This window comes from Acinonyx jubatus, chromosome B2, assembly GCF_027475565.1.
Source record: "Acinonyx jubatus isolate Ajub_Pintada_27869175 chromosome B2, VMU_Ajub_asm_v1.0, whole genome shotgun sequence".
NCBI classification, from domain to species: domain Eukaryota; kingdom Metazoa; phylum Chordata; class Mammalia; order Carnivora; family Felidae; genus Acinonyx; species Acinonyx jubatus.
In genome coordinates, this window is record NC_069385.1 from 79,658,046 (window position 1) to 79,683,593 (window position 25,548).

General features: G+C 38.5%; 1 protein-coding gene across 8 annotated transcripts in view; it reads left to right on the forward strand.

The window, feature by feature from the left end:
• Positions 1 to 4,457: 4,457 nt before the first annotated feature.
• Positions 4,458 to 25,548, forward strand: part of HMGN3 (high mobility group nucleosomal binding domain 3) — a 31,979-nt gene continuing 10,888 nt past the window's right edge. For 2 of the 8 annotated variants that reach the window (XM_027057370.2, XM_027057369.2), the window contains exons 1-2: positions 4,458 to 4,666; positions 24,314 to 24,364. In XM_027057370.2, coding sequence (XP_026913171.1) covers positions 4,652 to 4,666; positions 24,314 to 24,364 — 66 coding nt within the window. In that variant the 5' untranslated portion in view covers positions 4,458 to 4,651. The remainder of the gene's footprint in view (positions 4,667 to 24,313; positions 24,365 to 25,548) is intronic. The other 6 variants (XR_008298511.1, XM_053222541.1, XM_027057371.2 and 3 more) reach the window with 5 other exon arrangements.

Sequence of the window (25,548 nt, forward strand, 5' to 3'; positions counted from 1 at the left end):
CAAATTAATTACACTCTGTTGAGTGTAAGCGGCAGCAACAAGAAGAAGAAGAGGTAGATAACACAGAGATTGAACCTGAAAAGGACTGGGGGTGGGAAAACTGTATAGAAGAACTGTGTAGAAGAACACACATAGGGTAAAGAATGTGCACATAGATTAAATTTGATTGAAGGCTGGGAAAAACAACAAGTTGGTTCCTGTTGGAAGATTACAGCATGCCCTGGCCCCCTTGCTGTTAATGCAATTACAAGGTATGCTTGTACAACCACTGAAATAATACAGCATTGAAAGGGTGTGGTTTGTGGAGCTTTGGGCAGGTTAGGTTCCCTTTGAGGATGTGGGGTCAGGGAATTTAATCTTATCAGAGGCTCAGGGAGCTGCCTAGAGTGCTGCCTGGGAAGATAGGAAGAGGCGCTATTCTAGGGACCTCAGGGTCTACAGTTTTCAATGATCCTTCAGGCTCCTTGCAAGTCAAGAGGAGGGAGAAGAATGTGGACTAAGCATGTAGTGCCAGGCTAAGCTGGAACTGAGGAGAAAGCACAGGGGAGGCCCATGGTAGGGAAATTTCACCCACAGAATTATGCTCCTTCTCTGGAAGTGTGTTAAGGAGGCAGCAGCCTTTTATATCATTTGAATCTAAGTACCAGCGGTCAACAAAAATTTGTTGAGACCTAAGGTAGAGTCTAAAATTCTCAAATTCTAGTATAAAAATCATAGGACAAACTTGTTTGAAGTGCATTTTCCCAGGTCCAGGCATGAAAAATTCTGATTCAGTAAGCTCGGGTTAGGGCCTGGGTACCTGCATTATCATCAGGCAGCTCCTATGATTTGGGATTCATGGCTCTTAGAGTATCCTGGTTACTTTGTAAAATTAAACATGGTGTCTTTAAAAGTTAGCATCCAATCAAACTAGAGATTTGACTGATAAAAATACAAACAAAATAGAGTATTCCTTTGCTACCTCTTGTCAATTGTTCTTGACGTTGTTTTGTTATACTCCTGAATTCATTCACTTCGGGAATTCTTTGGCTGATTACCGAATAATTTATTCCAGAATTAGAGTTATCAGAAGCAACAGTCTACAGATTCTAGATATTAATTCTCCAGAAATTTGCCATTAATTACAGCAAAACCCTGCCTGTGCCTGCCTGAAAGAGGGAAGAAGTGACAGATCAAGAGGGAGGTGATCCTTTCCCTTCAAAATTTCCTTTCAAGATTTGAAGATTAAACACCCTTCTTCCAGAGGAAGAAATTACTGGAACCCCAAAGATCCACAAGATTCATTAGGGCTGTGAAGTAGCTTTAAAGTTTTTTCACCAACACCCATCTTAAAATACATTTCAAGTTACAACCTAGAACACACACATTTACACACACACACACACACACAAACACACACATGCGCACAACTATATGTGTACATGTGTGATGTGTATGTTTATGTGGGAATGTGTGAAAAATGGAAACATTTTATAAAACACTACTTAACTTTACCATGTGAAACACTCTGATATTTTCCATGCTCTGCCCTTTCTTTTCTTTTCCCTTCTTTTTTCTCTTTCTTAATGATACTCATGATACCATCAACGACTTTGTCCTGCTGTTTGAAAAATGCTGAGGCAGGTTTAGGATTCCAACTGTTTCAAGTAGGAAAGAAGTAGAGAGGAATTGGAATTGGAAAAGAAGTTTGTTCACTAATTTTTCCTTCTTTCTTCCTCAGGCAGTAACTCCCTGCATTTATCCATCATCTGTCTTCACTAAAATAGTCTCATCTTATAGAGAAGACTATACTGGCTTAGAGGTTGATGTTTCAAAGCAAGAGAAACACTCAGCAGAATATACTGCCAAACAAATGAGTCTTTACTTCTTACCACGTTGACCTTGCCTCCTCACGTGGCATGCTCCTTTCTGCTCAAGTGTCTTATCTCCTAATCTGGAATTCTAGCTACCCACTAAATCATTCTCTTTGCCTACTCTTCTTTCCTCCAGAGGTCTGTGCTTATTTTCTCAGACGTTGGAAGATACTGAAGATACAGGGAGAACTCTCTATTCCCCAGTGTTCTGCTCAAGCAGGTGTAATCCACTTCAAAGGAAAGAGAATTCATGCTGTTATTCATTTCAAAACTAACCTGTTATTTTTGTCACTTATAAATGCACTAAGAGGCTCAAATGACCCAAGGTTCCCACAATGAACTTTCTTTATCCAACTAGCTAGTTTCGTTTTCATTGCAGTTATTTTATTATGTGCAGTAAAAACATTCACAATTTTGTTTGTTGTTGTTGATAGTTTAGCCTTGAAAAATATAAACTAAAGAAGCCAACTTTGCACTTACCATCACAGAGGGAAAAATTCACCCTAGACTACCTTTGTTGTGAAGCCTTTCCATCTCCGTAAAGAAAAAAATTTTCAACCCAGATTACAAGTGCTACCGAGCATCCTTCCACACATATCTCATTAAAAGTGTCTTCACTGGCTTTTTTCTTAACCACCAAGCATTTTGCAAATTAACTCTCTTCCAAGACAGCTCCATTATAAATATTATTTTTATGGTAAAATTATTAACCTCAAAGTTTATCCAATTCTCAAGCAATGAACTGGTTTTATTCAGATTATTTTTAGTATATTGTGATCCACTGAATGCCTGAAAGTGAAAAATCTATCAAAGACAACTGGGATCATGTCAAAATGACCAATTTGGGCAATATGAGTATAAAAAATAGTAATAATAGCAATAGATTGAAGTGTACCAAATACATAAAAACCCATAAGTTCCTAAAGATATTACAAAAAGAAAGTCATTGACCACTTCTAGAGTTTGCTAGGATGCTAATTTGTTATTCTGAAAATTAATAAGGAAAAAATCCAAGCATTAAAATTATTTAATGACATTGTTTAATGCATATTTTCAGCATCTGCATGACCACAGTGAATTTGGCCATGTTTGTGGTGTAAGACTTCAATACATTTTCCTATGATGTGAACTTTTGCCTTTCAATATGATTATGAAACTAAGCTTGCCTAATTTTACCTTTTCTGCAACTTCAAAAGAATGAAATTATTCAATATGGTCTTTTGTATTTGACTTCTTTCATGTGGCATTTTGTTTCTGGCATTCATTCATGAAGGAATATTTTATTCCTTTTAATTGCTGAGTAATATTCTATTGTGTATGGTTACCATAATTTGCTCACCCATTCACTAGTGCTTTTCCTGTATCTGCTGAAATGATCATATTGGTTTTTTTCCTTTATTCTATTATTATGGTGAATTACACTGATTGGTTTTCAGATGTTGAACCAACTTTGAATTCCTAGGATAAACCTCACTGGTCATGATGTCTTATCATTTGAAATGCTGTTGGGTTTGATTTACTAAAATTTTGTTCAAGATTTTTGTGTCTATGTTTATAAAGGATATCAGTCTCTAGCTCTCTTTTCTTCTGAGGTCTTATACCAGTTTTGGTATCAGGGTAAAACTGATCACGTAAAATAAATTCGGAAATGTTTCTGCAAAGCCTGTTTAATGCCTTGCAGAACTTTGACAAACATTAAAATATGTATATTTTAAATACGCTTATTTAAATGTTTCAAATGTAAAATAATCTGTTCTGACCTTGTTCATTCTTTTTCTGATTTCCATAACAAATATATCCTATTCATCTTTGAGCCTAGTTTGAAGTTGGCTGAATTAAAATGAACATTTAAAAAAAAATTTTTTTTAAGGTGTGCCTGGGTGGCTCAGTTGGTGAAGATTCAGACTTCTGCTCAGGTCATGATCTCACCATTCATGAGTTCAGTTCATGAGTTCAAGTCCCCAGTAGGGCTCTGTGTTGATAGCTCAGAGCCTGAAGCCTACTTCAGATTCTGTCTCTGCCCCTCCCCAGCTCACGCTCTGTCTTTCTGTCTCTCTCTCTCAAATATAAGTAAACATTAAACAAATTTTTTTGAAGTTGACTGAATTAGTGATTTGTAATCACAGATTTTAAGATATTAAAACTAAGTAATTTTAGAGATTATTGTCACTAGATATCTAGAACGGGAAGCTGAGACCCTTAAAAATTGCCACACTCTTCCAGAACAGGGTATCTTCCCTCTCTTACAGGTCTCCATCACGTAACATTCATTACGAGCCTTTATGGGTAGGAAACCTATAAAGTGCCTGCTGTGCATATACTTACACTATAAAGTTAATGTGTCCATCCTTACTCTTTTTCCTGTCTCTAAAGGCCCACGCTGTTCCTAGTGACACAATCCAAAAAGGGAGCAGGAAAACAATGAAACTCCAGGACCCTGTAGCTTGGAGGTTACTAGTTGAACTGGGCATGCCCAGTCACCAGGCAGATTTTTTTCGATGAAGTGGAAACTACAACAGCGCTTACCGTGTGCGCGGAGGTGGGCGTGCCCTCGTGGAATTTAGAATGTTGCCGCAGCCAATGGGGCCTCGCGGCCGGCTGCCGGGGCTCCTCATTGGGTGAGCGAGGAGACGAGCGAGTAGAGGGCCCCTGGAGGGAGCCGCGGAGGTGCAGGTCGGAGAGGCCGGGTACGCCGTGCCCTGCGCGTGAGCAGCTGCAGGGGCAGCGGCAGCATCCAGCGGCGGTGTCTGCAGTTCCACCCCGTTGCTTTACTTTTTAGCTGCACGAACGTAGTCATTATGCCGAAGAGAAAGGTAAGTCTCACCAAAAAGATTTCAAAGGCCTTCAAATTGTGCTTACAGCAGATCTTGTCATTGCAATGGATTGCGCGGAATGCACTTGGTAGTAACTCCGGGTTTGCGAATCTTTTTGCTTCTCCACGCTTGTTTTCAGATGCCTGTTGCAGACATTCCTCCTTCCCTCCCTTCCTCCCTCGGTCCCCAAGGATTTCTGAATGTTACTTTCTCTCCAGCGACGCCGCTTCCCTTCTTTTTTGAACTCCTGGTAACTGGAATGGTTTCCACCTTCTAACAAGAAGAAGCAAAAGCGCTTTCCATTCCCCTTTCCAGGAGGGGAGTTTCCTCTTTGAAACTGCCGGGTTGTGGAAAAGCAGTGATTGGGGGAAAACAAGTCCATGCATAGAGAGATCGAAAAAAATAAATAAGTCGGGCAGATGTTGGGGTTATTCCCAGGTGGGCCTAGCGCACGGCTGGGCGCGCCGCGTTGGCTCTGAGGCCAAGAGAGAGGGAAAGCCATGTTTAAAATAGCACTCACCCCCCCTGTTCGCCTCCGCTGCAGACCCGTATGTACCAACTCCAGTGTCAATCAGGGCTGGGGACGGCGCAGGCGGGGCCGGGCTGCCGGGACCTGCCCGCAGTTCGCGGCGGGAGCGGCGGAGTTAGCCACGCACCGGACGGGACGGCGCCAGTGGCGCCCACTCTGGCTGCCAAGGGCAGGGGCCACCGGGTCCACTCTGGCGACCCAAGCCCACACGCAGTCGGGCAAGGCGGGGTGCACGAGCTCCCAAATCCCTCGGTGCTCACCGGGAACTGGGATCATTTTCGTCTCGGCTTCGGTTCCTTTTGGACTATTACGTCCCCTTCCGCGCGGGTCGCGGACACCAAGTATCGCACACCGCGACGCACGTTTCCGTAGGTGCCGGGCTCGGACCCCGTCATTGTCCCGGGGAGGGAAGGGAAGGCTTGCCTCCACCCTGAGAAAACCGGTGTGTGGCGGCTGTTCTGAGAAAATGCTTTGCACCCTCCCACCGCCTGCCAGCAGTGTGAGCCAGTGAGTGTATTAAATTTGAGGCAAAATTACAAATAATATCCTGCATTATCAATTAAAAACTGTGGACTGATTGGTGTAAATGAATGCGTTTCTTTAAAATATTGAAGTTTTAAAAATACAGAAGGTTTTGCTTTCTTACCTACCATTACTAAGAATTTGGTGGAAACTTGTCTCCACTTTTTAACAAATATAACGAAAGTGGTTTTTTTTCTTAGAGTTTATCGTGCACATACTATGTGCTTCATATTGTGGGAAGAATTTGGCTTGCATGATTTCATTTACTCCTCAGTACACCCCGTTGAACTAGGGCTTAGAGACATGAGTTACCCAACATTTCACCAACCAATTGCTAGTAACCAAGGTTTAATTAGATACTGTAGGTTCAGAGTCCTTACTTTCAAACATTATTCACTCATTCTTTTCATTTAGTGGTGGTAGGTGAAGAGGAATTTAGGAAATGCAGAGATTCCCAGCCCTAGAAAACGGATGGCATTTACTAATATTTGAGATTCATTATTTAAAGTTAATGTTTATGAAAGTATTGTTTTTCTAGCCCTGTTTTACTAGAACTAAGATATTTAAAATGATGCCACTATTTTCAGCATTTTATCTGAGGTTCAGTGACAGGGTTGGGAATTCTAGTAGAGTCACATCCTTACAGTGTGAATGGTGCCTTCCCCTTTCCTGAGAATTATTAACAAATTTAAATGAACAGTAACTTAGATGTGCACAAAACCCATTATTATAATGGACCCTGATGTGCTGGAGTCCTTGTTGTTAAAGGGCCAGAATTGGTGAAATCATTCTTACCTTCCCTTGCTGTCCACCTTTCTAAAGGAAACAGTAGGGAAGAAAAGAATTACAGTAGAGGAACTGTCTTTTGGTTATTGTTTTATTTCCCTGGAAGGCAGGGAGCACCCCTATGAAGAGCTAGCCAGCCATCCTGGGACTAGAGGCAAACCTGTGTACAAGTACCTGAATGTCATCCCTCAGGACATCAGAGTATTCTTCAGAGATGGAAAAACTGTCCTTGATTAGTAAGAAGGCTCTTCATTTATACCTGGAGCCCAAAGTTGATACCTGAAAAGAAGCAGCCACAAATTAAACATAGCTAACGTGGCCATCCCATCTATCAGTCAGACCTTAGAGCTGCCTCATAGAATCCTGGAGTTTGTTGGAGCTTACATTGGAAAGCACTATCTTTAGGTAAAGCCTGCCTGGATGCAAAGAGAAGAACTGAAAACAATCTGTGCCTAGCTTTTTGAGATATGTAAAGCTGGGGCAACTGCTAAAGCATTTACATACTACTCCACATTATTTTTCTTGACTAAAGGGACTGCCTGTTCTACATTATAATACATTTGAGGAAAGTGTCCCACAATACCTTTTTTTTTTTTCTCCATCTTGGCCCTTTTTTTTTCAACTTTTCCCAGAAATCAAGAAAAGTTATTTAATGAACACCTGTTTAGGCTGTTGTGTAGTGTAGGATCTGGAATCCTACCACTGCTTTAATGTCGTAGGGATACATAGTTTGCTCTCACGGAACTTATATTTAATTCATTGAAGATGATAAGAGTGACAGGCACTAAACACTTGAATAATGTTAAGACTGTATATATGTGCCAGAATATATAGTACAGGTATAGATTCTAAATGCTGTAGAATTGATAGGGAAAAAAGGTTGAATTTGGGCTGGTCTTGCAAGGGTGGGTGGGACTCAAATATATACAGAGAAAAACAGTCATTTTCTGTTATCAGGCATTTCAATGCCTCTTCTGATTATTTCTTAACCAGCTATACAACTTAAAAGCCATAATATCCACATTAATATAAAATGTTCTTTTATTTCTTAATCATATCTTTGTTTTATCTCTTTGTGTGATAGTTATAGCTATGTTAAACCAAATAGGTGTTTTTTTTATAACTGCTGTAGAATTTTTTGAAGCATTCAACAATAAGGAATTCTTTCATTAGCATTAAATCTCCTTCTGAGTTTGTAAAATAAGAATGAAATTCAGTTTCCTGTATTTATTACCTAATGGGTGATGGGTCATTCACCACCTATTAATAGTGAGTGACATAGCAAGGAAAATGATAATATGCATGAATGCAGTGGTTGTGAGATAATGAGTGACTGAGTTCTAGAGTGTTCTGGTCAGACATCCATGAATGCCTACACTGGTCACGTTGTTATATGATGATATGATGTCCTACAAAGAGGCATCAGCCAGTGAGGCCTAGAGTCATAGCCTGGCATGATTAGCAACAGCAAACACATTTTCACATCCTTCTTTTTATTTTTCCAGTATCTCATCACTAGAACTATTGGAAATATCTAGTGTATCACATCAGAAGTTCTCTAATGAGGCAGTTGTCCATGAATTTGGGGTATAAACATTCGTGTTTCTTTATACACTTAAAGGCTTAAGGAAGAAAAGGCTGTCTGCCTCTAGCTTTGAAATTTGAAATTAGGGTTTTTTTCTTTTAAAGTAGAAAGGCCCGATAGTGCTGGGCTTGGCACGGAGGATGATTAACTAACAATATTCAAGGTTTCTGATTAATGTTTCAAAAGAATATCACATGTCAAAACACCAGAGACAGACTCTGGAAGTGAAAATACAGATGAATGTGACTACATGAAAATGAATATTTCTGTATGACAAAAAGAAAAACCTATTGTTAATAAAATCTAAAAACTTACGAAAAACTGGGAAAAAATATTTGTACCACAGATCACCGAAAAAAGTTTGCTAGTTTAAAAATATGAAAGAGTCTCACATGTTCTTATGGAAAAGATGTATATTTAGAAACTAGCAGACCCAAATAGATGAAATGTTTAGATTTGCTAGAAATCAAAGAAATGTATATTATTAAGAATAAGGAGATGTGATTTTTCAAAAAACCAGTCTGGTAAAAAAGATTGGAAGTATCACTGCTAAGTGCTGAATTGTACTGACACTCTAGCAGCAGTCAGGCTATATGGATGGAAATATAATTTACTTTAAAAAAAAAAAAAAGCTTGGGGCGCCTAGGTGGCTCAGTTGGTTGAGCGTCTGACTTCAGCTCAGGTCATGATCTCACAGCTCGTGAGTTCAAGCCCCGCATCGGGGTCTGTGCTGACTGCTCAGAGCCTGGAGCCAGCTTCATTCAGATTCTGTGTGTGTCTCTCTCTCTGCCCCTAACCCACTCGCATTCTGTCTCTGTCTGTCTCAAAAATAAATAAATATTAAAAAAAAAAAAAGCTTTATTGGAGGTATGATCTACTTCCCATAATGCCCATTCATCTATGCAAATCAGTAATTTTACATACATTTATAGAGTTGTATGACATTACCATAATCCAGTTTTGAGCCATTTCCATCACTGGAGAAAGGTTTCTCAAGTTTTTTACAGCCAGTCCCTGCTCCCACCCCAGTCCTAGGCAACCATGAATCTACTGAGATTTGCCTTTTCTGGAAATTTTACATAAAAGGAATCAAACAATATGTAGTCTTTTGTGTCTGGTTTCTTTCAGCATAATGTTTCCGAGGTCCATATGTGTTCTAGCGTGAATCAGTATTTCGTTCTTTTCTGTTGCCCAGTGATCATCCATTGTTCATCCTTTCACAAATGGATGGACATTTGGATTGTTCCAGGTTTTAGCTATTATGAATAACGCTGCTGTGAATATTTATATGTAAGTCTTTCATGGGCACATTTTCATCTGTCCTGGGAACTTTTCTAACTGTAGAACTGGTGGGTGGTTTGAAAGTCTATTTTTAACGTTTAGGTAACTTCCAAACTGTCTTCCAAAGTGATTGTACATACCATCAATGGATGAGGGTTCCAGTGTTTCAACATCACTGATATTGTCAGTTTTAGTTTAGTTTTTTTCTTTGTAAGGTTTGCATTTATTTTTGAGAGAGTAAAAGTGGGGGAGGGTCAGAGAGAGGGGGGACAGAGGATCCAAAGCAGGCTTCATGCTGACAGCAGTGAGCCTGATGCGGGCAAACTCCTGAACCGTGAGATCATGACCTGAGCCAAAGCCAGATACTCAACCGACTGAGCCACCCAGGTGCTCCTGATATTGTCACTTTTTATGCTTATAGCCATTCTAATAAATTTAATTTGTATCTCCATAATAACTAATGACGATGAGCATCTTTTTGTGTGCTTACTAGCATAATGTATGTCTTAGGTGAAATGTCTATTCAGATATTTTTGCCCGGTTTTTAATTGGGTTGTTTCTTATTGAGTTGTTAGAGTTCTTTAAATATTCTAACACAGGACCTTTATCAGCTATGTGATTTGTAGATATTTTCTTCCAATCTGTGGCTTTTTAAAATTTGGAAAAACAGATGTTTTTTTAATTTTGATAAATCCATTTAGTGTCATGTTTAGTAAATCTCTGCCTAATCCAGAGTCACAATTATTTTCTCATAAAGCTTTACAGTTTTAGCTCTTATATTTGGTTCTATGATCCACTTTGAGTTAATATAGTACCTAGCATGAGATAAGGGTTTAAACTCTCTTTCTCTCTCTCTTTTTTTATTTTTTGGCATGTTGATAGCCAGTTTTCCCAGCACCAGTTGTTGAAAAGACTATTCGTTTGCCACTAAATTGCTTAGGTACTCCGGTGGAAAATCGATTCATCTTAAATGTAAAGGTTTCTTTCTGGGCTGTCAGTGATATTCCATTGTCTATATGCCTGTCCTTAGATCAGTACTGCATTATCTTGCTTACTATGGTTTTAGAGTAAGATTTGAAATCTGGTAGTGTCAGTCCTCCAGCTTTCTTCTTCTTTTTCAGAATTATTGTGTCTATTGTATTCTTTGCATTTCCATATAAATTTTAGAATCAGCTTATAAACTTCTACAAAAATACCTCCCTTGACTTTAATAGGGATTGAATTGAATCTGTAAATCAATCTGGGGTGAATAGCCTTTTTAACATACTGAGGTTTCCAGTATGAATATGAAAGGGTCTAACTACAGGTAGTGTGCCATCCAGATGCTTACTGAGTTTAATTGAGTTAATATTGAGATGGTACCTATGTTTGAGTAAAGGCTCCAAAATGGCGGGGTTGTACATTTTATTCATTCATTCACTCATTCCATGTTAAATAAACATTTATTGAGTATCACCTTTATGCAGAGTATTATCATGTTGGGAGAATAAGTGAATTGGATTTTTTTTCCAACCCTTTTTGAAGTGAATGAGTTAATGCCCCTAGTTTTAAGGATCCTTTAGTCTGATAGGGTAGGTAGTATACACATGTAAATATTTATAATTTATGACAAGAAATGATAATGAGCCACAAGAAAAGATAAAAGCATTGAAAGGTTTGGCCAGACCACATGTCCAGAGAAAAAATACTGGCAAGAAATTGTTTGGTTAAAAGGGTTGAAGGTGATAGGTTTGTTTTTTTTTTTAAATCTCAAGAGGATCAGTGCTAGTTTGTTATTAAAGGTGATCTGTCATTGGTTTTTCTGTGAAGTCTTGCTTTCTTTGAAATATGAGGAAGTTAAATTCAAGGCCTGTTAACAGTTGAGATTAGATTGTATGCAGTAACTACCCTCCCTCATTAGTGCCTTTCTTTTAACTACTGTCTTGTATTTTTATTTTTATTTTTTTACTCTCTTCTATTTTAAAGGTAGTTGTCTGACAAGCACCATGTTTCTAAATTGGGACACATTGTTTGATTACCTAATTTAGATTTAACTTTGTAATCTTCCTAATTTGACTTGACTGTGAAATATTTGATGGCTCTGATGTTTCTCATATCCCATGCACCTAGCACAAGTAGTATAACTATTTGTTGAACAAGTGCATGAGTGAATCATTTCCAAGGGAAGAAAGTAGTAAGTTTAATTATTTCATATGTTTGTTGAGGAGGTAGTCCAGTAGGGTTCTGACATGTACCGTTTACTGGCTGTATGATTTAGGGCACATTACTTCACTTCCCCCTAAACTTCTAAGTTCCTAATTCTCTAAGACTCAGTTTTCTTGTCTATCAAACTGGGATACAAATATTCTTTACCTCATTGGGTTGTTGGAGAAATTAAATGAGGTTGTGAATGCAGAGTACTTCGCATAACACTTGCCATGTGTAAAACACATGGGGTGTTCGTTATTGTGATAATGATATTTTCAATTATTCAGAGAACTACAGTGAAATAATAATAAATAAGCACCATGCTTCCATTTGGTAGGAGGATAAAATGGCACACAGTGTGGATAGGGAACAGGTAGATCACACAGTTTAATTAACTGCAGTTACAGAAATAGATGTTCAACAACTGAATAACAAATGTAGTGTTTTTGAAGGAATATAAGCTTTAATCTGGTGCATTTTTACAGGGTTGTGTTTTCTCAAAGAAAAAATATGTTTAAAAATATCTCCATATAACATTAAAATTCCCTTGGCAAATCAGTTATCAAGTGATCCTCTTTTCCTATACTTTCCACCTAAAACACTGCTTTTGTTTATACCCAAGTTAAATATATTCCACTTTCCTGCAGGGTACAATTTGGAAATGGTGACTGAAATAAACACCATTTAAGCTGTCTGCTTTCACAGTACCTAGTATGTTGAAATATGATGTTAGTCTCCTGAGTAATTTAAAAATCAGTGTTGAAGATAACAAACCAAATCAAAATGTTGAATTCCTTTTTCACTGGCTGCTTATTTTTTGTACATTTCACTGTCTTCTTAGAAGAGTTCAGTCAAATCAAGTATTGGTTCCTGGTCATGGTATTTATTGAGTCCAGTGTTATTATATCTTGTGGACACATTCAGAAATGGCCATTTAGAGATGCCTAAGGCAAATGCATATTTGATCACACTTAAAGTAAATGATACACTATTCAGAAGTCGGGAAATAGAAAAAACAGTTTTAAATTTCAAAATGAATTGCAAATTTAATATTTCAAGGGAAACACAGCAGTAACAACATATAAATATATTTATTACTATTAAAATTTAAGTAGCTACCATTTATTAAACGCCTGGATGTACCAGACCTTAGCTATTATATGCTTTACATTCATTAGTTTAAACCCAAGTATGTGAAGCTACTAGAAACAAACATATATGGGAAGTATTATGGTGTAATTTCATATTATTTCATGTTATTCTCACAACAGTTATGTGAGGCTATTCTCATCTCACAGATACGGTAACGACAGCCACGATAACTAACATTTAGATGGCTTTCTGGAACTCAGGCACTGTTCTGAGCACTCTGCATTAATGAACCAAACCCTCCCACCCACCCAGTAAGGTATGTACTCTTCAGACTGTGGTCTCACAGAAGGCCCCCATGATAAGAAATGGCCCAGCTGGGATGCAGTCCTGGCAGTCTGGCTCCAAAGCCTGTGCTTTTAACCGCCGAGCCCTACGGCCTTTCTCATACACAGAAGAGAATATTGGGATTTAGTAAGATTAAGGAATTCCCCCCAGGTCACACAGGTAGGAGGTAATAGATCCAGGAATTCTAACCCAACCCTCTTTACCCAAGAATTTTGCTCTTAACCATTACACCACAGTACGTCCCATAAATGTTTATATCTAGGAACCTCATGTAGTTTTACTTAAACTAAGATGCCCAATGAATGAAACAAGGAAAAATCAAGAGTTATATAAATACGTAAATGTTCCTTTGATTAAAATGTTGTCTTTATTAATAGACATAGGCTGATGGCCATTTTTTCTAGGTGCCAGTACAAGTTACCCAAGAAGTATTTATTATTTATGATCATGCCCTAAGGTTGGCCTCAGGGTCAGGCCTCTGCTTCTGAGAGAGGCACATACATTATCGTGAAGGCTTCTGGTATGCCAGTAACTAATAGACTGTAGAGCCATATACAAGATATATATGTATACATGCACAATTTCCTCACCCAAGTATTAATATCTTTGAGTGTTGAAAGTCTAAGACTCAGTGTTTCTTCAAATTACAATAAACTGCTGGATTTACTATTTCCAAGATATATTGTCTTCATTAATTTGTTCTATATAGGCTAATAGAGATACTCCCCTGTGATCAGAAACACATAAGTACACTTGCATATTATACAATATATTGAGAGGTTGCAACGTAAATATTACATTACCATTACTTAAGCATTGGGTTTAAAAAATGATCCGGTGCTTTTGTTTTGGGAACTCTTTGAATAGATTTATAATTTGGAAAATCTATTGAACCTAGGACTGAGTGGATTTTTATTTCAGAGTTCTGGTTTACCAATTATTTAATGTTTAATTACAACATTTATTTTTTTAATTTAATGTTTGTTTATTTTTGAGAGAGAGACAGAGAGACAGAGTGCAAGCAGGGAAGGGGAAGAGGGAAAGGAAGATACAGAGAGATAGAGAGAGAGAGAGAGAGAGAGAGGAGAGAGAGAGAGAGAGAGACAGAGAGAGAGAGAGAGAGAGAGAGAGAGAGAGAATCCCAAGCAGGCTCCATGCTCACGAACTATGAGATCATGACCTGAGCTGAAGTTAGAGGCTCAACCAACCAAGCCACCCAGGCTCCCCACAAAATTTGTTTTTAAAAGGTATACTATAAAGTGATAATAGTTTAAAATTATAATTTGATTATGTGACCCCATGCAAAGATAAATACGAAGTCTACCCTGGGTTCCTTATTTATTTTTCTTTTTTTCTCTTTCTCTCTCTTTTTTTTTCTTTGTGGATATAAGCTGTGTTTTCTTTTTTTACAATACTGGGCAGAATTCTATTTTGTAGGAAATCATGAGTATTAAGTGTGGTGTATGTGGGCGATAAACATACCAAAGATTTGAGGTGGTCAAAATGTGAAGCTTTGAAGGCTCCTTCTGAAGTTCTACATTCCATATAATAAATTTTTTAAAACTCTATTGTTTCTACTTCTCATGGCTTTCCTTTACCTCTTAGTTATAATTTTTAATTTTATTATCCCCCTTTTTTGTGGCCACAGGTCAGTCACATCAGAGCTAGCTGATTAGTTTTGCAAAAATACAAGGACATCGTAACTGTGCTTACCATTTGCTAGAAATTAATTCATACCAGGGCAAATAGGAAAATAAAGTAACCATCTGGAAAGATCCCTGGTATAAAAGTTGGAAGACTTGGGTGTAGTGTGGACTCCACCACTCTTTAGAAGGGGAAAGTCACTTGACTCTTTGAACTTCTACTTTTCATCTGTAAAATGGGACTATTAAGGTCACGCCTCTGTATTCCCATGCTATTGAGAGGACCAAATACAACAACAATGTAAAAGTACATTGAAAATGTAAAGTGCGGGGCACCTGGGTGGCTCATTTGGTTGAGCCACCGACTTCAGCTCATGATCTCACAGTCCGTGAGTTTGAGCCCCACATCAGGCTCTGTGCAGACAGCTCAGAGCCTGGAGCCTGCTTCAGATTCTGTGTCTCCCTCTCTTTCTGCCCCTCCCCTGCTCATGCTCTGTCTCTCTCTGTCTCAAAAATAAAGACATTAAAAGAAAAAAGAAAAATGTAAAGTTCTACAAAAATTGATTGTTTTAATAGATAAAAATACTTTTATCTGTGTATGTAACCATTTAGAAACCCAGAATAGTACATTTATGTGCATCTCAACATACAGTATTTTTAATGGGACATTGTTTATTGTTATTCCAAGAGGCTCACCAGTGAGGGGGAAATAGGAAACACTCCATTACATATTATGTGTTTGTTGGCTACATCTATAGATTAAAATATTTCCCAATCTGGAAACCCTTTGCTCTTCTAGCATCCTAGATCTGCACCTAATTTTTAAATTCGGAAAACTAACAAATCAGTCTGAGTGTTGTAGTAGTTAAGGGAATGAACTCTGAGGACACCTGGGTTGTTCATCAGTTAAGCATCCTATTCTTGATCTCAGCTCAGGTCTCCATCTCAGGATCATGAGTTCAAGGCCCACATTGGGCTCCATGCTGGGCATAGAGCCTACTTAAAGAGAGAGAGACAGAGAGAAAGAGAGAGAGAGGGAGGGAGAGAGAGAGAGGGAGAATGAACTCCGAACCAGCCTACTTCGGTTTAAATCCCAGGTCTTCACTTACAGGCAAGTTTACCAGCTGGGTAATCTGGAGCAAGTTACTTAACCTCTCTGGTCTCAATTCCTCATTTATGAAATGGACATGATGCTAGTTTACCAACTTCACAGGATTGTGGTGAGGTTTAAAACATTTAGATCATTGCCTTGCACATAAGTGCAGTATACATTGTTTGTTATTATCATTATTCCTCTTGGTCCCTTGTCTCTTTCACTTGTACTCATGAAGAAACTTGGGCACAGGGAAGTGAGATGTGAGCCACACTGGAATTCAGGCTTCTGACTTCAACCAGGTGCTTTCCCATTGATGCAGTACAACTCACATGAAAAACGTAACTCGGGTAGAAGAGGCAATTCAGACCAAGGAGATGTGTGAAATATTTAAGACTATTTCATTAAAGATATACTTCCATTATTGCATTATATATGTATTTATGCTAATAAAATTTCACTGAACATCCTAGAACATGGCTTATTCTTTATTTTTGGTTATCTTTTGTACCTGAATACAATGTGAGATATTTTCCCTAAAAGTATCCCTTAGAAAAGAGATAGTTGCTATTTATTTCAGTTTATCCAAAGTCTTCTAAAGCAGAGTTTTTAACTCAGTTATTTTTATCTCTAACAACAAAATAAAATTTGGGGAAGACATACTGGCCTGACATGACATTAATAACTGCAATTTGGATTTATATAAGTTGATGAAATTAATAGACATAAGCAAGGAAGGAGGTAGCAGAGAAATGTAATATTAGTTTGATTATTAATCCTCTTAAAATGATCTCTCAATTGTAAGTATTGGGTTTTTAAAGATTATTTTACAAAGCAGTGAAGTATTGGAGGATCCCAAACATAGGCCTACGGGATGAATGAAAAACAGTCATGCTAATGTTAAATAATGATCCTGTGGCTTTGAATCAGTATTTTAGTATCTGTTTCATGTGTCATAGGAATATTTGAATTTAAGAGAACTACCTGTTATTTTAAAAAACCTCCAGAATTTCATGGGCATTGCCCCCATTTGAGGAGGGGGGGGAATTCACACTGTGTTAAAAAGTTGAGTTCTGTGTTCATTTTAGCCGAAGAGTGATAAGAGTTAGTTATGGGCACATTTCTCTGGGTGGATTACTTGGATTTTTGTCCCAGAATTTCCTCTGCTAACCAGCTCACTATTAGACTGCTTCTTTCCTGTAGCCTTGGGTTTATAACAGAAAACATAAAATTAATTTTTAAAGAAATTTTGATAAAGAGATTAAAAAAAAAAAAATACTGGCCAGGGCGCCTGGGTGGCTTAGTAGGTTAAGCGTCAGTAGGTTAAGCTCAGATCATGATCTACGATTCATGAGTTTGAGCCCCACATCTGTCTCTCTGCTGTCCGCACAGAGCCTGCTTCTGATCCTTTGTCCCCCTTTCTCTGCCCGTCCCCTGCTCGCACTCTGTCTCTCTCTCTCTCTCTCAAAAAATAAACTTTAAAAAAGAAATACTGGCCAGCAAGTTAGAGAAGAATCACCTCAAAGTAATACCTTTCCTGGGTTAAAAGAAGTAATTACTGGTTTATTTGCACTGTTACATCTGCTCCCTAATTTCCTGAATTGGCACAGACAACCCAGGAGTTGAGACTGGATTTGTTCTGTGGCTGCTGGAAAATGATTGCTTGAATTGCATAGATACTGTAGGCTCTCAGGTAGTGCACTTATAAAGCAATAGCCCTTGTCTCTCAGTCTTAGAAGAAAATCTCTGAGAGCCAACACCAATCATTAAGACTTTTTGGAACTTTGACATAAGGCCCAGCATTTGTTGCTGAGACTCCCGAGCCCTCCCCCTTTCTTCTCTTGTGTAGCTTAGAAGAAACATGGCACAAGCCGGGTACTAGCCTCACCACGTCCAGCCGTCTGCCACACCCTCCATATCTCTCTGCTGTGAGAAGTCCACAGGCTCATGCTGTTTGAACTGTTCCCAAGCAACTGTTGAAGGGTATAAGGAATGTCCCATCTTCTCTGATATCTCCCTGAGTTTGGAGAGAGAAAATTTGGCTTCTGACCACTGCCACCACCGATGCCCTTCAGTCCAGTGATAACTGCTATTTATTGGAAGAGAAACTCGGCAGTTGGGGAGTTTTTGCCTGTTGATTCCTTATGGGTTGTCTGTGGGATAAAAATTCCAAGTTTCTTTTCTTGGTTTCCTGAAAGGACTGCTGGTCCTGTTTAGTCTTCCGGAAAATGGAGTTGTGTCCCCTCAATGCATTTTTGTGTCCTCAGGGGCGGGGCTGAGGTATGTCCGCGTAAAGAAAGAATGGGGATGGAACAGTTGGTCAGCTGCTGAAGGAATCTGTGCTCCCCGTCAGCTCTCCTACGCTAGCCCAAGGAGAGCTCTGCATCCTTGTGGTAGTGCCCTTGGCTTCCCATCTTGCCCCACTCCAGAGCCTTCATATCAGATGAAACAATTATGAATGATATGTCTTCTTAAAAAAATTTTTTTTTGATGTTTATTTTTGAGAGAGACAGAGCATGAGAGGGAGAGAGGCAGAGGGAGAGGGAGACACAGAATCCAAAGCAGGCTCCAGACTCTGAGCTGTCAGCACAGAGCCTGACATGGGGCTCAAACTCACGGACCACAAGATCATAACCTGAGCTGAAGTTGGACACTTCACGGACTGAGCCCAGGAGCCCCGGAATATGTCTTGAACAGAAAAGGAAGAGGCAGTATATAAGCCAGGTTTATAAGCCATTCAAGAAATGCAGAAATGCTATGAGTAAACCTAGGGCCCTGTTAAACTAGACTTAATGGAACAAGTTTGCCTCTAGTCTTTTTTTCTCTCATTATTGGTAATATTTTTATTTGAGAAAAAAATTTAAATACAGAAAAATCCAGAAAATAATGTAACATACTCATTTACCCACCTCTCAAATTCACACATTTTAATGTTATCATTTTGCTTCAGGTTTCTTTTTAATAAAATAAAATGTTGCAGGTGAAGTTCAGTTTTCCTTAGAACCGCCCCCCCCCCCCCCCCCCCCGGTCTCCTTCCATTGTCAGCCTCCCTAGAGGTAACCATTATCATGAATTTGTTGTGTATCCTTCCAGTCCATGATTTTATACTTTTATGGTATATATGTCATATATAAATCCTTCATATTGACTGGTGCATGTTTTACAATTTGTAAAAGTGCAGTCATATGCATATATTATTCTGTTTTTTCCTGTCACTTGACATTATAATGGATAAGTATAATTTGTTTAGGTATATTGTGATTACTAATGTATTTGGACTTTTTCTAATGACTTATTTTGTGGGGTGTTTTTTTTGTCATTTGTTTTTTTCCTTCCTTATTAATATAATAATTGCTTAATTTCACTCCTCTTGATTTGGAAGTTTATAGATCCTGTTTCTTATGTTAAAAATTTTAATGGCTATCTTTAAATTTTATTTTAGCAAAGTCTAAATGATTCTGTGACTGTATCATCCTCCAGAATAAAACCAGGACCCTAGCATGCTTTACCTTCTCATCTGTTCATCCTCCTCTCATTTTTTGTGGTTATTATGGTCTAGAACTGTGCCATTCAGTATGGTAGTCACTAGCTTTGTAAGGAAATTAAGCACTCTTTTTTTTTTTTAATGTTTATTTATTTTTGAGACAGAGACAGAGCATGAACGAGGGAGGGTCAGAGAGAGAGGGAGACAGAATCCGAAGCAAGCTCCAGGCTCTGAGCTGTCAGCACAGAGCCCGACGCGGGGCTCGAACTCACGGACTGTGAGATCATGACATGAGCCGAAGTTGGTCACTTAACCGACTGAGCCACCCAGGCGCCCCAATTAAGCACTCTTTAAAAAGAAGAAGGTGAATCTTTTAAATTTCAATTTTAACTTAAATTCAAAATTTGTATTAGATACAGTTATTGGAACAATTTAAATATGTTAGGAACAATCCAGATGTGTGAAACTACTATAAACTTGAACTCCAAATATAGATAGGTGAGAACCTAACACTTGTATGGGGTATGCTGTTAAGTGTCAAGTACGTGCTGCATTTTGAAGATTTAGTGTTAAAACTTTGTGAAATATCTCATTAATAATTTGTAAATTGATTACATGTTGAGGTGATAAAATTTTAGATAGATTCGGTTAAATAAAATATTAAAATTAATTTCATCTATTTCTTTTTGCTTTTTTAATGTGGCTATCAGAAAATCTGGAATTAAATGTTATATTTCTATAGGACAGCACTGGTTTAGGATTTCTAGGGAAATGTTTTTAAACACAAAAAAACGGGTATTATTTACAAGTAATAATTAATTGGATTTGCCAGTATTTTATACATTACTTCTTATATACTTTTTCATCTGAATTCATTTTTCTTATTACTGAATTTGATTTTTTACTAACAGTTCCTTATTGAAATGCTCTGCTGATGGCAAAGTCTCTTAAGTATTCATGTTATGAGTTTTCTTTATTTTTCCTTCATTCTTTTTAAGTTTATTTATTTTCAGAGAGAGAGAGAGAGAGAGAAACATGAGTGGGGGAAGGGCAGAAAGAGAGGCTCACAAGCAGTGCAGAGCCTGATGTAGGGCTCAGACTCAAGAATCGTGAGATCATGACCTGGGCCAGAATCAAGAGTCAGATGTTTAACTGACTGAGACACCCAGGCACCCCTGTTTTCCTTCATTCTTAAGTGATAGCTGGATATAAAGTTCTAGGTTGACAGTTAGCCTCAACTGCTTGAACCTTACTTCATATTTTCTTAAACTTGTATTTGCTGGTAAAAGTAATTCTTTGTAGATAATCCATCTTTTAACTCTGATAACTTATGTTTTTTAAATGTTTATTTATTTATTTTGAGAGAAAGAGAGCATGCATGCAGGGAAGAGGTAGAGAGAGCAGGGGAGAGAGAGAATCCCAAGCAGGCTCCATGCTGTCAGCACAGAGCCCAACACAGGGCTCAATGTCACGGAACACCAGATCATGACCTGAGCCAAAACCAAGAGTCAGATGCTTAACCAACAGCCACCCAGGCACCCCTTACTCCGATAACTCTAAGATTTTTCTCACTTTACTACAGTTTTACTACAACATGTTTCATGGTATCCATTTGTTTTGTTTCCACTTTGTTCTTTGGCATAAGCTTTCAACCTGGAGACTTATGACTAGTACCTCTGTTCCTGGCCTCTGAAATGTCTGTTAAGTATATTTGGAGCTTCTCAATTAACCACCATATCTGCTATCCTCTCTTGCGTATTGTTTATTCCTTTATTGCTCTTTGTTGCATTCTGGGCTAATTCCTCAGCACTCTCTGACAATTTACTATTTCTTCTGTCCCTGGTCTAGAGTTTGTTTTGAGAGGTTTTTTTTTTTTTTTAATTTTTTTTTTATTTCAGTGAGTCTACTTTTATTTTCAGAATTTTGAATTCAAAGATGTTCAACTACCTGTTGGTTTTTGCCAAAGTTCAGGCCTTCTAATGCTGATTCTCTGTCCCCATCTGGTCACCAGGTGTTCAGTGATCCACCGTCCTGCCACCTTGCCCTCAAATCAGCACTCACTGGTATTCCAAACTTACTAGAATCTCTGCTGGGCCTTGCATCTGGCCACTGTGTATGTCTGCCCCCCCCCCCCCCCACTTTGCTGGCTCTCAGTTCAGTACCTTTGCCTCTTGGGTGCTGAAGGAGCTTCAGATATGTGAATGAGACCTTTTTGTTTGACCATGGTTCTTTACTCTCTTGACCATGGGTTCTGGGTTCAAACTGGATTAGCATAAGTTTGTTCTGTCCTGGGAAATGATTTGAGAACCCCTCTGTCTTGGAATTCTTCAGATCTAACTCGCCTCATCCTTCCCATCAGCCTCCCAGAAGGTTGAAGTACATCTGAGATCATCACCATATACCCCCAGTCCCCATTTCCCCCTTCTCTTTGTCTTTATTCCTCACAGCCCCTTGGGACAAAAACTTTGGCCTTCTGCTTCAATCCCTTCATACCATGTCCTGCTTCCTGTCTCCGGCCTCATGGCTAAGTGTTAATGGTAGACCGGGCGTGTGATAAGACAGCCTGAAATAAGTCCTTCTGAAATAGTGTATCTGTTACTCTGTGCAACAAAAACAGATAACAAGGTTACAGGGAGTTTTATGTGCTCACCTTTAAGGGTCTGTTGAATATAATTTGATATTTAATCATTTGGAAGACTCATTAAGATACGTATTTCGTTGCATAACATCTGTATAACAACTCACCAACTCCGAAATGCTCTAACACCTTGCTTGATCATAAGCCTGACGCTTGGAGTTCAGCATCATCATCCTCTGTCATTCATGGATGAACAGACTGAGCCACTGATCAGGTCACTGGCCCAGATCACTACAGCTCCTAGGTAGAGAGCCAACACTCAGGCCCGGGTCCTGACCCAGGATAAAGATCAGTTGGCTTGTTTTGACTAAATTGGTTACGGGCTTGTTAATAGCCCTTATGGAGAGATTGCCAGAGAAACCAGCTTAGCCTTGAGCTGTAGCTCTTCACATTTCTAGTCTTATATTCATTCACCTGAAGCCATTAACATCTTCAGTTATACCTGCTTTTTTTTATGTGCTATCTTTCCAGGTTTCTTTTTTGCAGTAATTTGTACCTGACACAGACATTTGGTCAGTGTTTAGAAAGTGATCTCTCAATCATATTGCTGTCACTAATCTACTGCATAGAAGAATCTTGAAAATTTTGTCACTAACATCCATTTTTAACTTTTTTTAATGTCAGTTAACATCAGAATAGTTGTGTGCTGCTTCTTTAAATGCCCACCAGCTACAGGTGAATTGAAATCTACCAAGTGGCCTAACCGGTATGAATGAGAGCCCAGTGCTTCTTGACAACGGAGTGGCTGGTTTGTGTCCAGAAAGTCGAGTTTGCAGCATGGAGTTGAGCAAAGGGAAATAGCCCATGTAGGGACTATCTTCATTTGCTGACACTTTCTAAGATTTTGCTATCTCCAATTTGACTGGCTAATAGGGCAAGATGAGAAGCAGTGTTTCCCTTCATGACAGAGAAGTTTCCAGGGAAGAGGGGAAAACAGTTGGCTGTTTGGGAAACAAGAAAGAACTCCATGAATGTGGGAGGTTCTGGAGAGAAGTGAACTGACAGACTCTGGGTTGAAGGTTTACTGTGTCCTCTGCCTTGAAGAAAAGCTTTTGACTTTCTAAAAGACTTTGTATACTTCTAGCCTATGTTTTACATGTTCTTTTATAATCTAAATTTTTTTAAGTTAGCATTATTTTATGTGCACTTTCTGTATATTCACATAGCCTAACTTTTTTAAATCCCATTGCATTAATAGTTACATAGTTTACTTAAATATTTCTGTCATTTGCTGATCATGTGAGTTGTTTCGAGTTAGTCCATATTAGAAACAGTACAAATGAAATGATGTTTTTACAGGTTTTATTTGTGTCCTGGTTCCAAAATAGGAATTACTGGATCTTTATATGATTAGTCGGTGTGTCTTTCTCATATTGGCATGGTGTTTTTTGAAAATATCATGTTAATTAACTGTGTCACCAGCCCCACCAAACAGTGGGTTTTATGATCTTTAAAACGTTTTTCTCATTTTATCAGCTGAGGCACTACTACATAGCTGTTTCATTTTGCTAAAGCCAAACATCATGGCAAATGTCGGTTTGCTGTTTTCTCTTGGAAACTCTTACTCATATCTTCTGCCCGTTTGTGTCCTAGAGATTGGGTATTCACCTACTACCTTTGTATGGTTTTAAAATATGTGAAATAGTTTAACATTGTAACTAGTTTAGTCATTTTCACCTTGTTTACTGTCTTTAGCCAGTAAAAATACATTGAGATCTGCAGGGTGTGTCACATGAATGTAAGCATATTTTTCCCAGAGTCGTATGCCCCCTAGAAAGTAGTCAGGTTTGAGCTGTCACCAGAGCGGGCAGGTGCTGCCCCAGGGGGGCGTGGATCAAAATTAGGAAACAAATTAGCTGGAGTGGCAGGGCGTTTGGCTGTCCTGCCAAGCCTGTGAATTTGGTCAAGATGCTGAAAGAATAATAATCCGTGACATATTTGTCAAGTCGTATCAAGAAGTGGGCTAGACATCAAAACTAGGCAAGTATGGGACAGAAATATGCTTTTGTGCTCAGGCTGGGCTTTCTTAGCATCCTGCTCTCATCTTAGAGAAACAAAGTCACTGGAGCATGTGGTGGCTTCGTGGCACCGCTGCCACTGGCTCTTGGGTCCCTGTCCTTTAACTAGTGGTGAAATCCTCAACAATCCAATGAAAATTGCTGAGGGTGAACGCACATTAAAAACACATCAGTTTTTATGTGCATATCAGTTCTTGCACCACTCCTGTTTTAAAATTAGAGCAGTTACGCAGATTAAATGCTCTGTGGGGTGTGTGTGTGTGTGTGTGTGTGTGTGTGTGTATGTATATATATAAAATGTATCCTCTTACAGACTTACTTTTTTCCCACAAAATATCTGTTGACTTACATGGTCTGGAGAATTGAAAGAGCTATTTTTTCAAACCTGCCTCTAATGTGTGCTTTCCAGTTTAAATACAATTCACTGAAATATTTTCTTTCCAGTCTCCGGAGAATACAGAGGGCAAGGATGGATCCAAAGTAACTAAACAGGAGGTAAGTGTATCTTTGACTTCCTGTATTTAATTATTTTAACTGGAATTTTTTTTAACATTGTGAGGATTGTATGCATCTGAATGAATGCAATTCTGAATAAGGCTGTTGAGACTACATAAACCAGAGATAAAAGTGTCACTGTGTAGCATTGCTTGGCGCAGGTAAATTTCAGTTGAGATCACTGATGAGACATTTTCCACTTACTATGTTGTTTATGTTTCTACCTGTCGGTCCTGCTGTCTGTTAAAGTAGATACTGAGAATTCCTTCTGGGCAAAGAGCGAGATAATAGGTAAATTCATCAAGGAGAACAAAGTCTGCCTTTCACAGCAAGGAAATGAAAGATGGTTGATTTAATAAATTCTCTGCTCCAGTGAGTGAATTACACATTTCTTTTTTAGTTCTGAATATTTGCCTAAAAGGAGTCATCTCTAGAGTCAAAAACTGTGGAAGGACACACGAAATGTCGAAATACTGAACTTTTTTCTTTTTTTTTAATCAGGAATATTCTTAGGGCTTTGGATAATGAATTGGGCAACAATTCAAAGAAACTCTGTATTAAAATACAGAAACCTCCAAAAAACTAAGAAATTGAGAGAGATGGTTGTATTTACCCACTGTGGTAATATCATGAACTTCTAAAAGGAGATGGATGAAAAAGTAGCAAATTAGAGGCTAACTCTGATGACAGCCATTCACTTTTGCACAGAGCTTTACAGTGTGTGAAACAACTGCAGTTCTTACCCTTGAACTTACAAATAAAAGAGGTCACATGAAAGACAGAAACAGTATTTAGTTACAGATTCTTTGATTGAGGGATTCATATTGTGGTTTAATAATTCAGAGGAGTTTGTCATGCATAGCAGAACCGCTCCACAAATGTGTACACGGAAATTTGTTCTGCCAAATGGAAAACCTTTAACAGAATCTATAACTAAATCAATGTAAAAGCCAAACGAACAAAACTGCCTGTCACCAAGGCCCCACCATGCATTGACCCAGCATTTAGTGTCACAGAGTTTGGGAGGTGAAGTTTCTAATCTCAGGTCAAGTTACTAAACACATGCTCGGACGAACCAAAAGATGATATGTGCTTGGATTTTCTTAAAAATGGCAAAACTATAAATTGTAGGGCAGTTGGCTAAGTATAACAGATCTTAATGTTTTTAGATTTGGACACAAAAT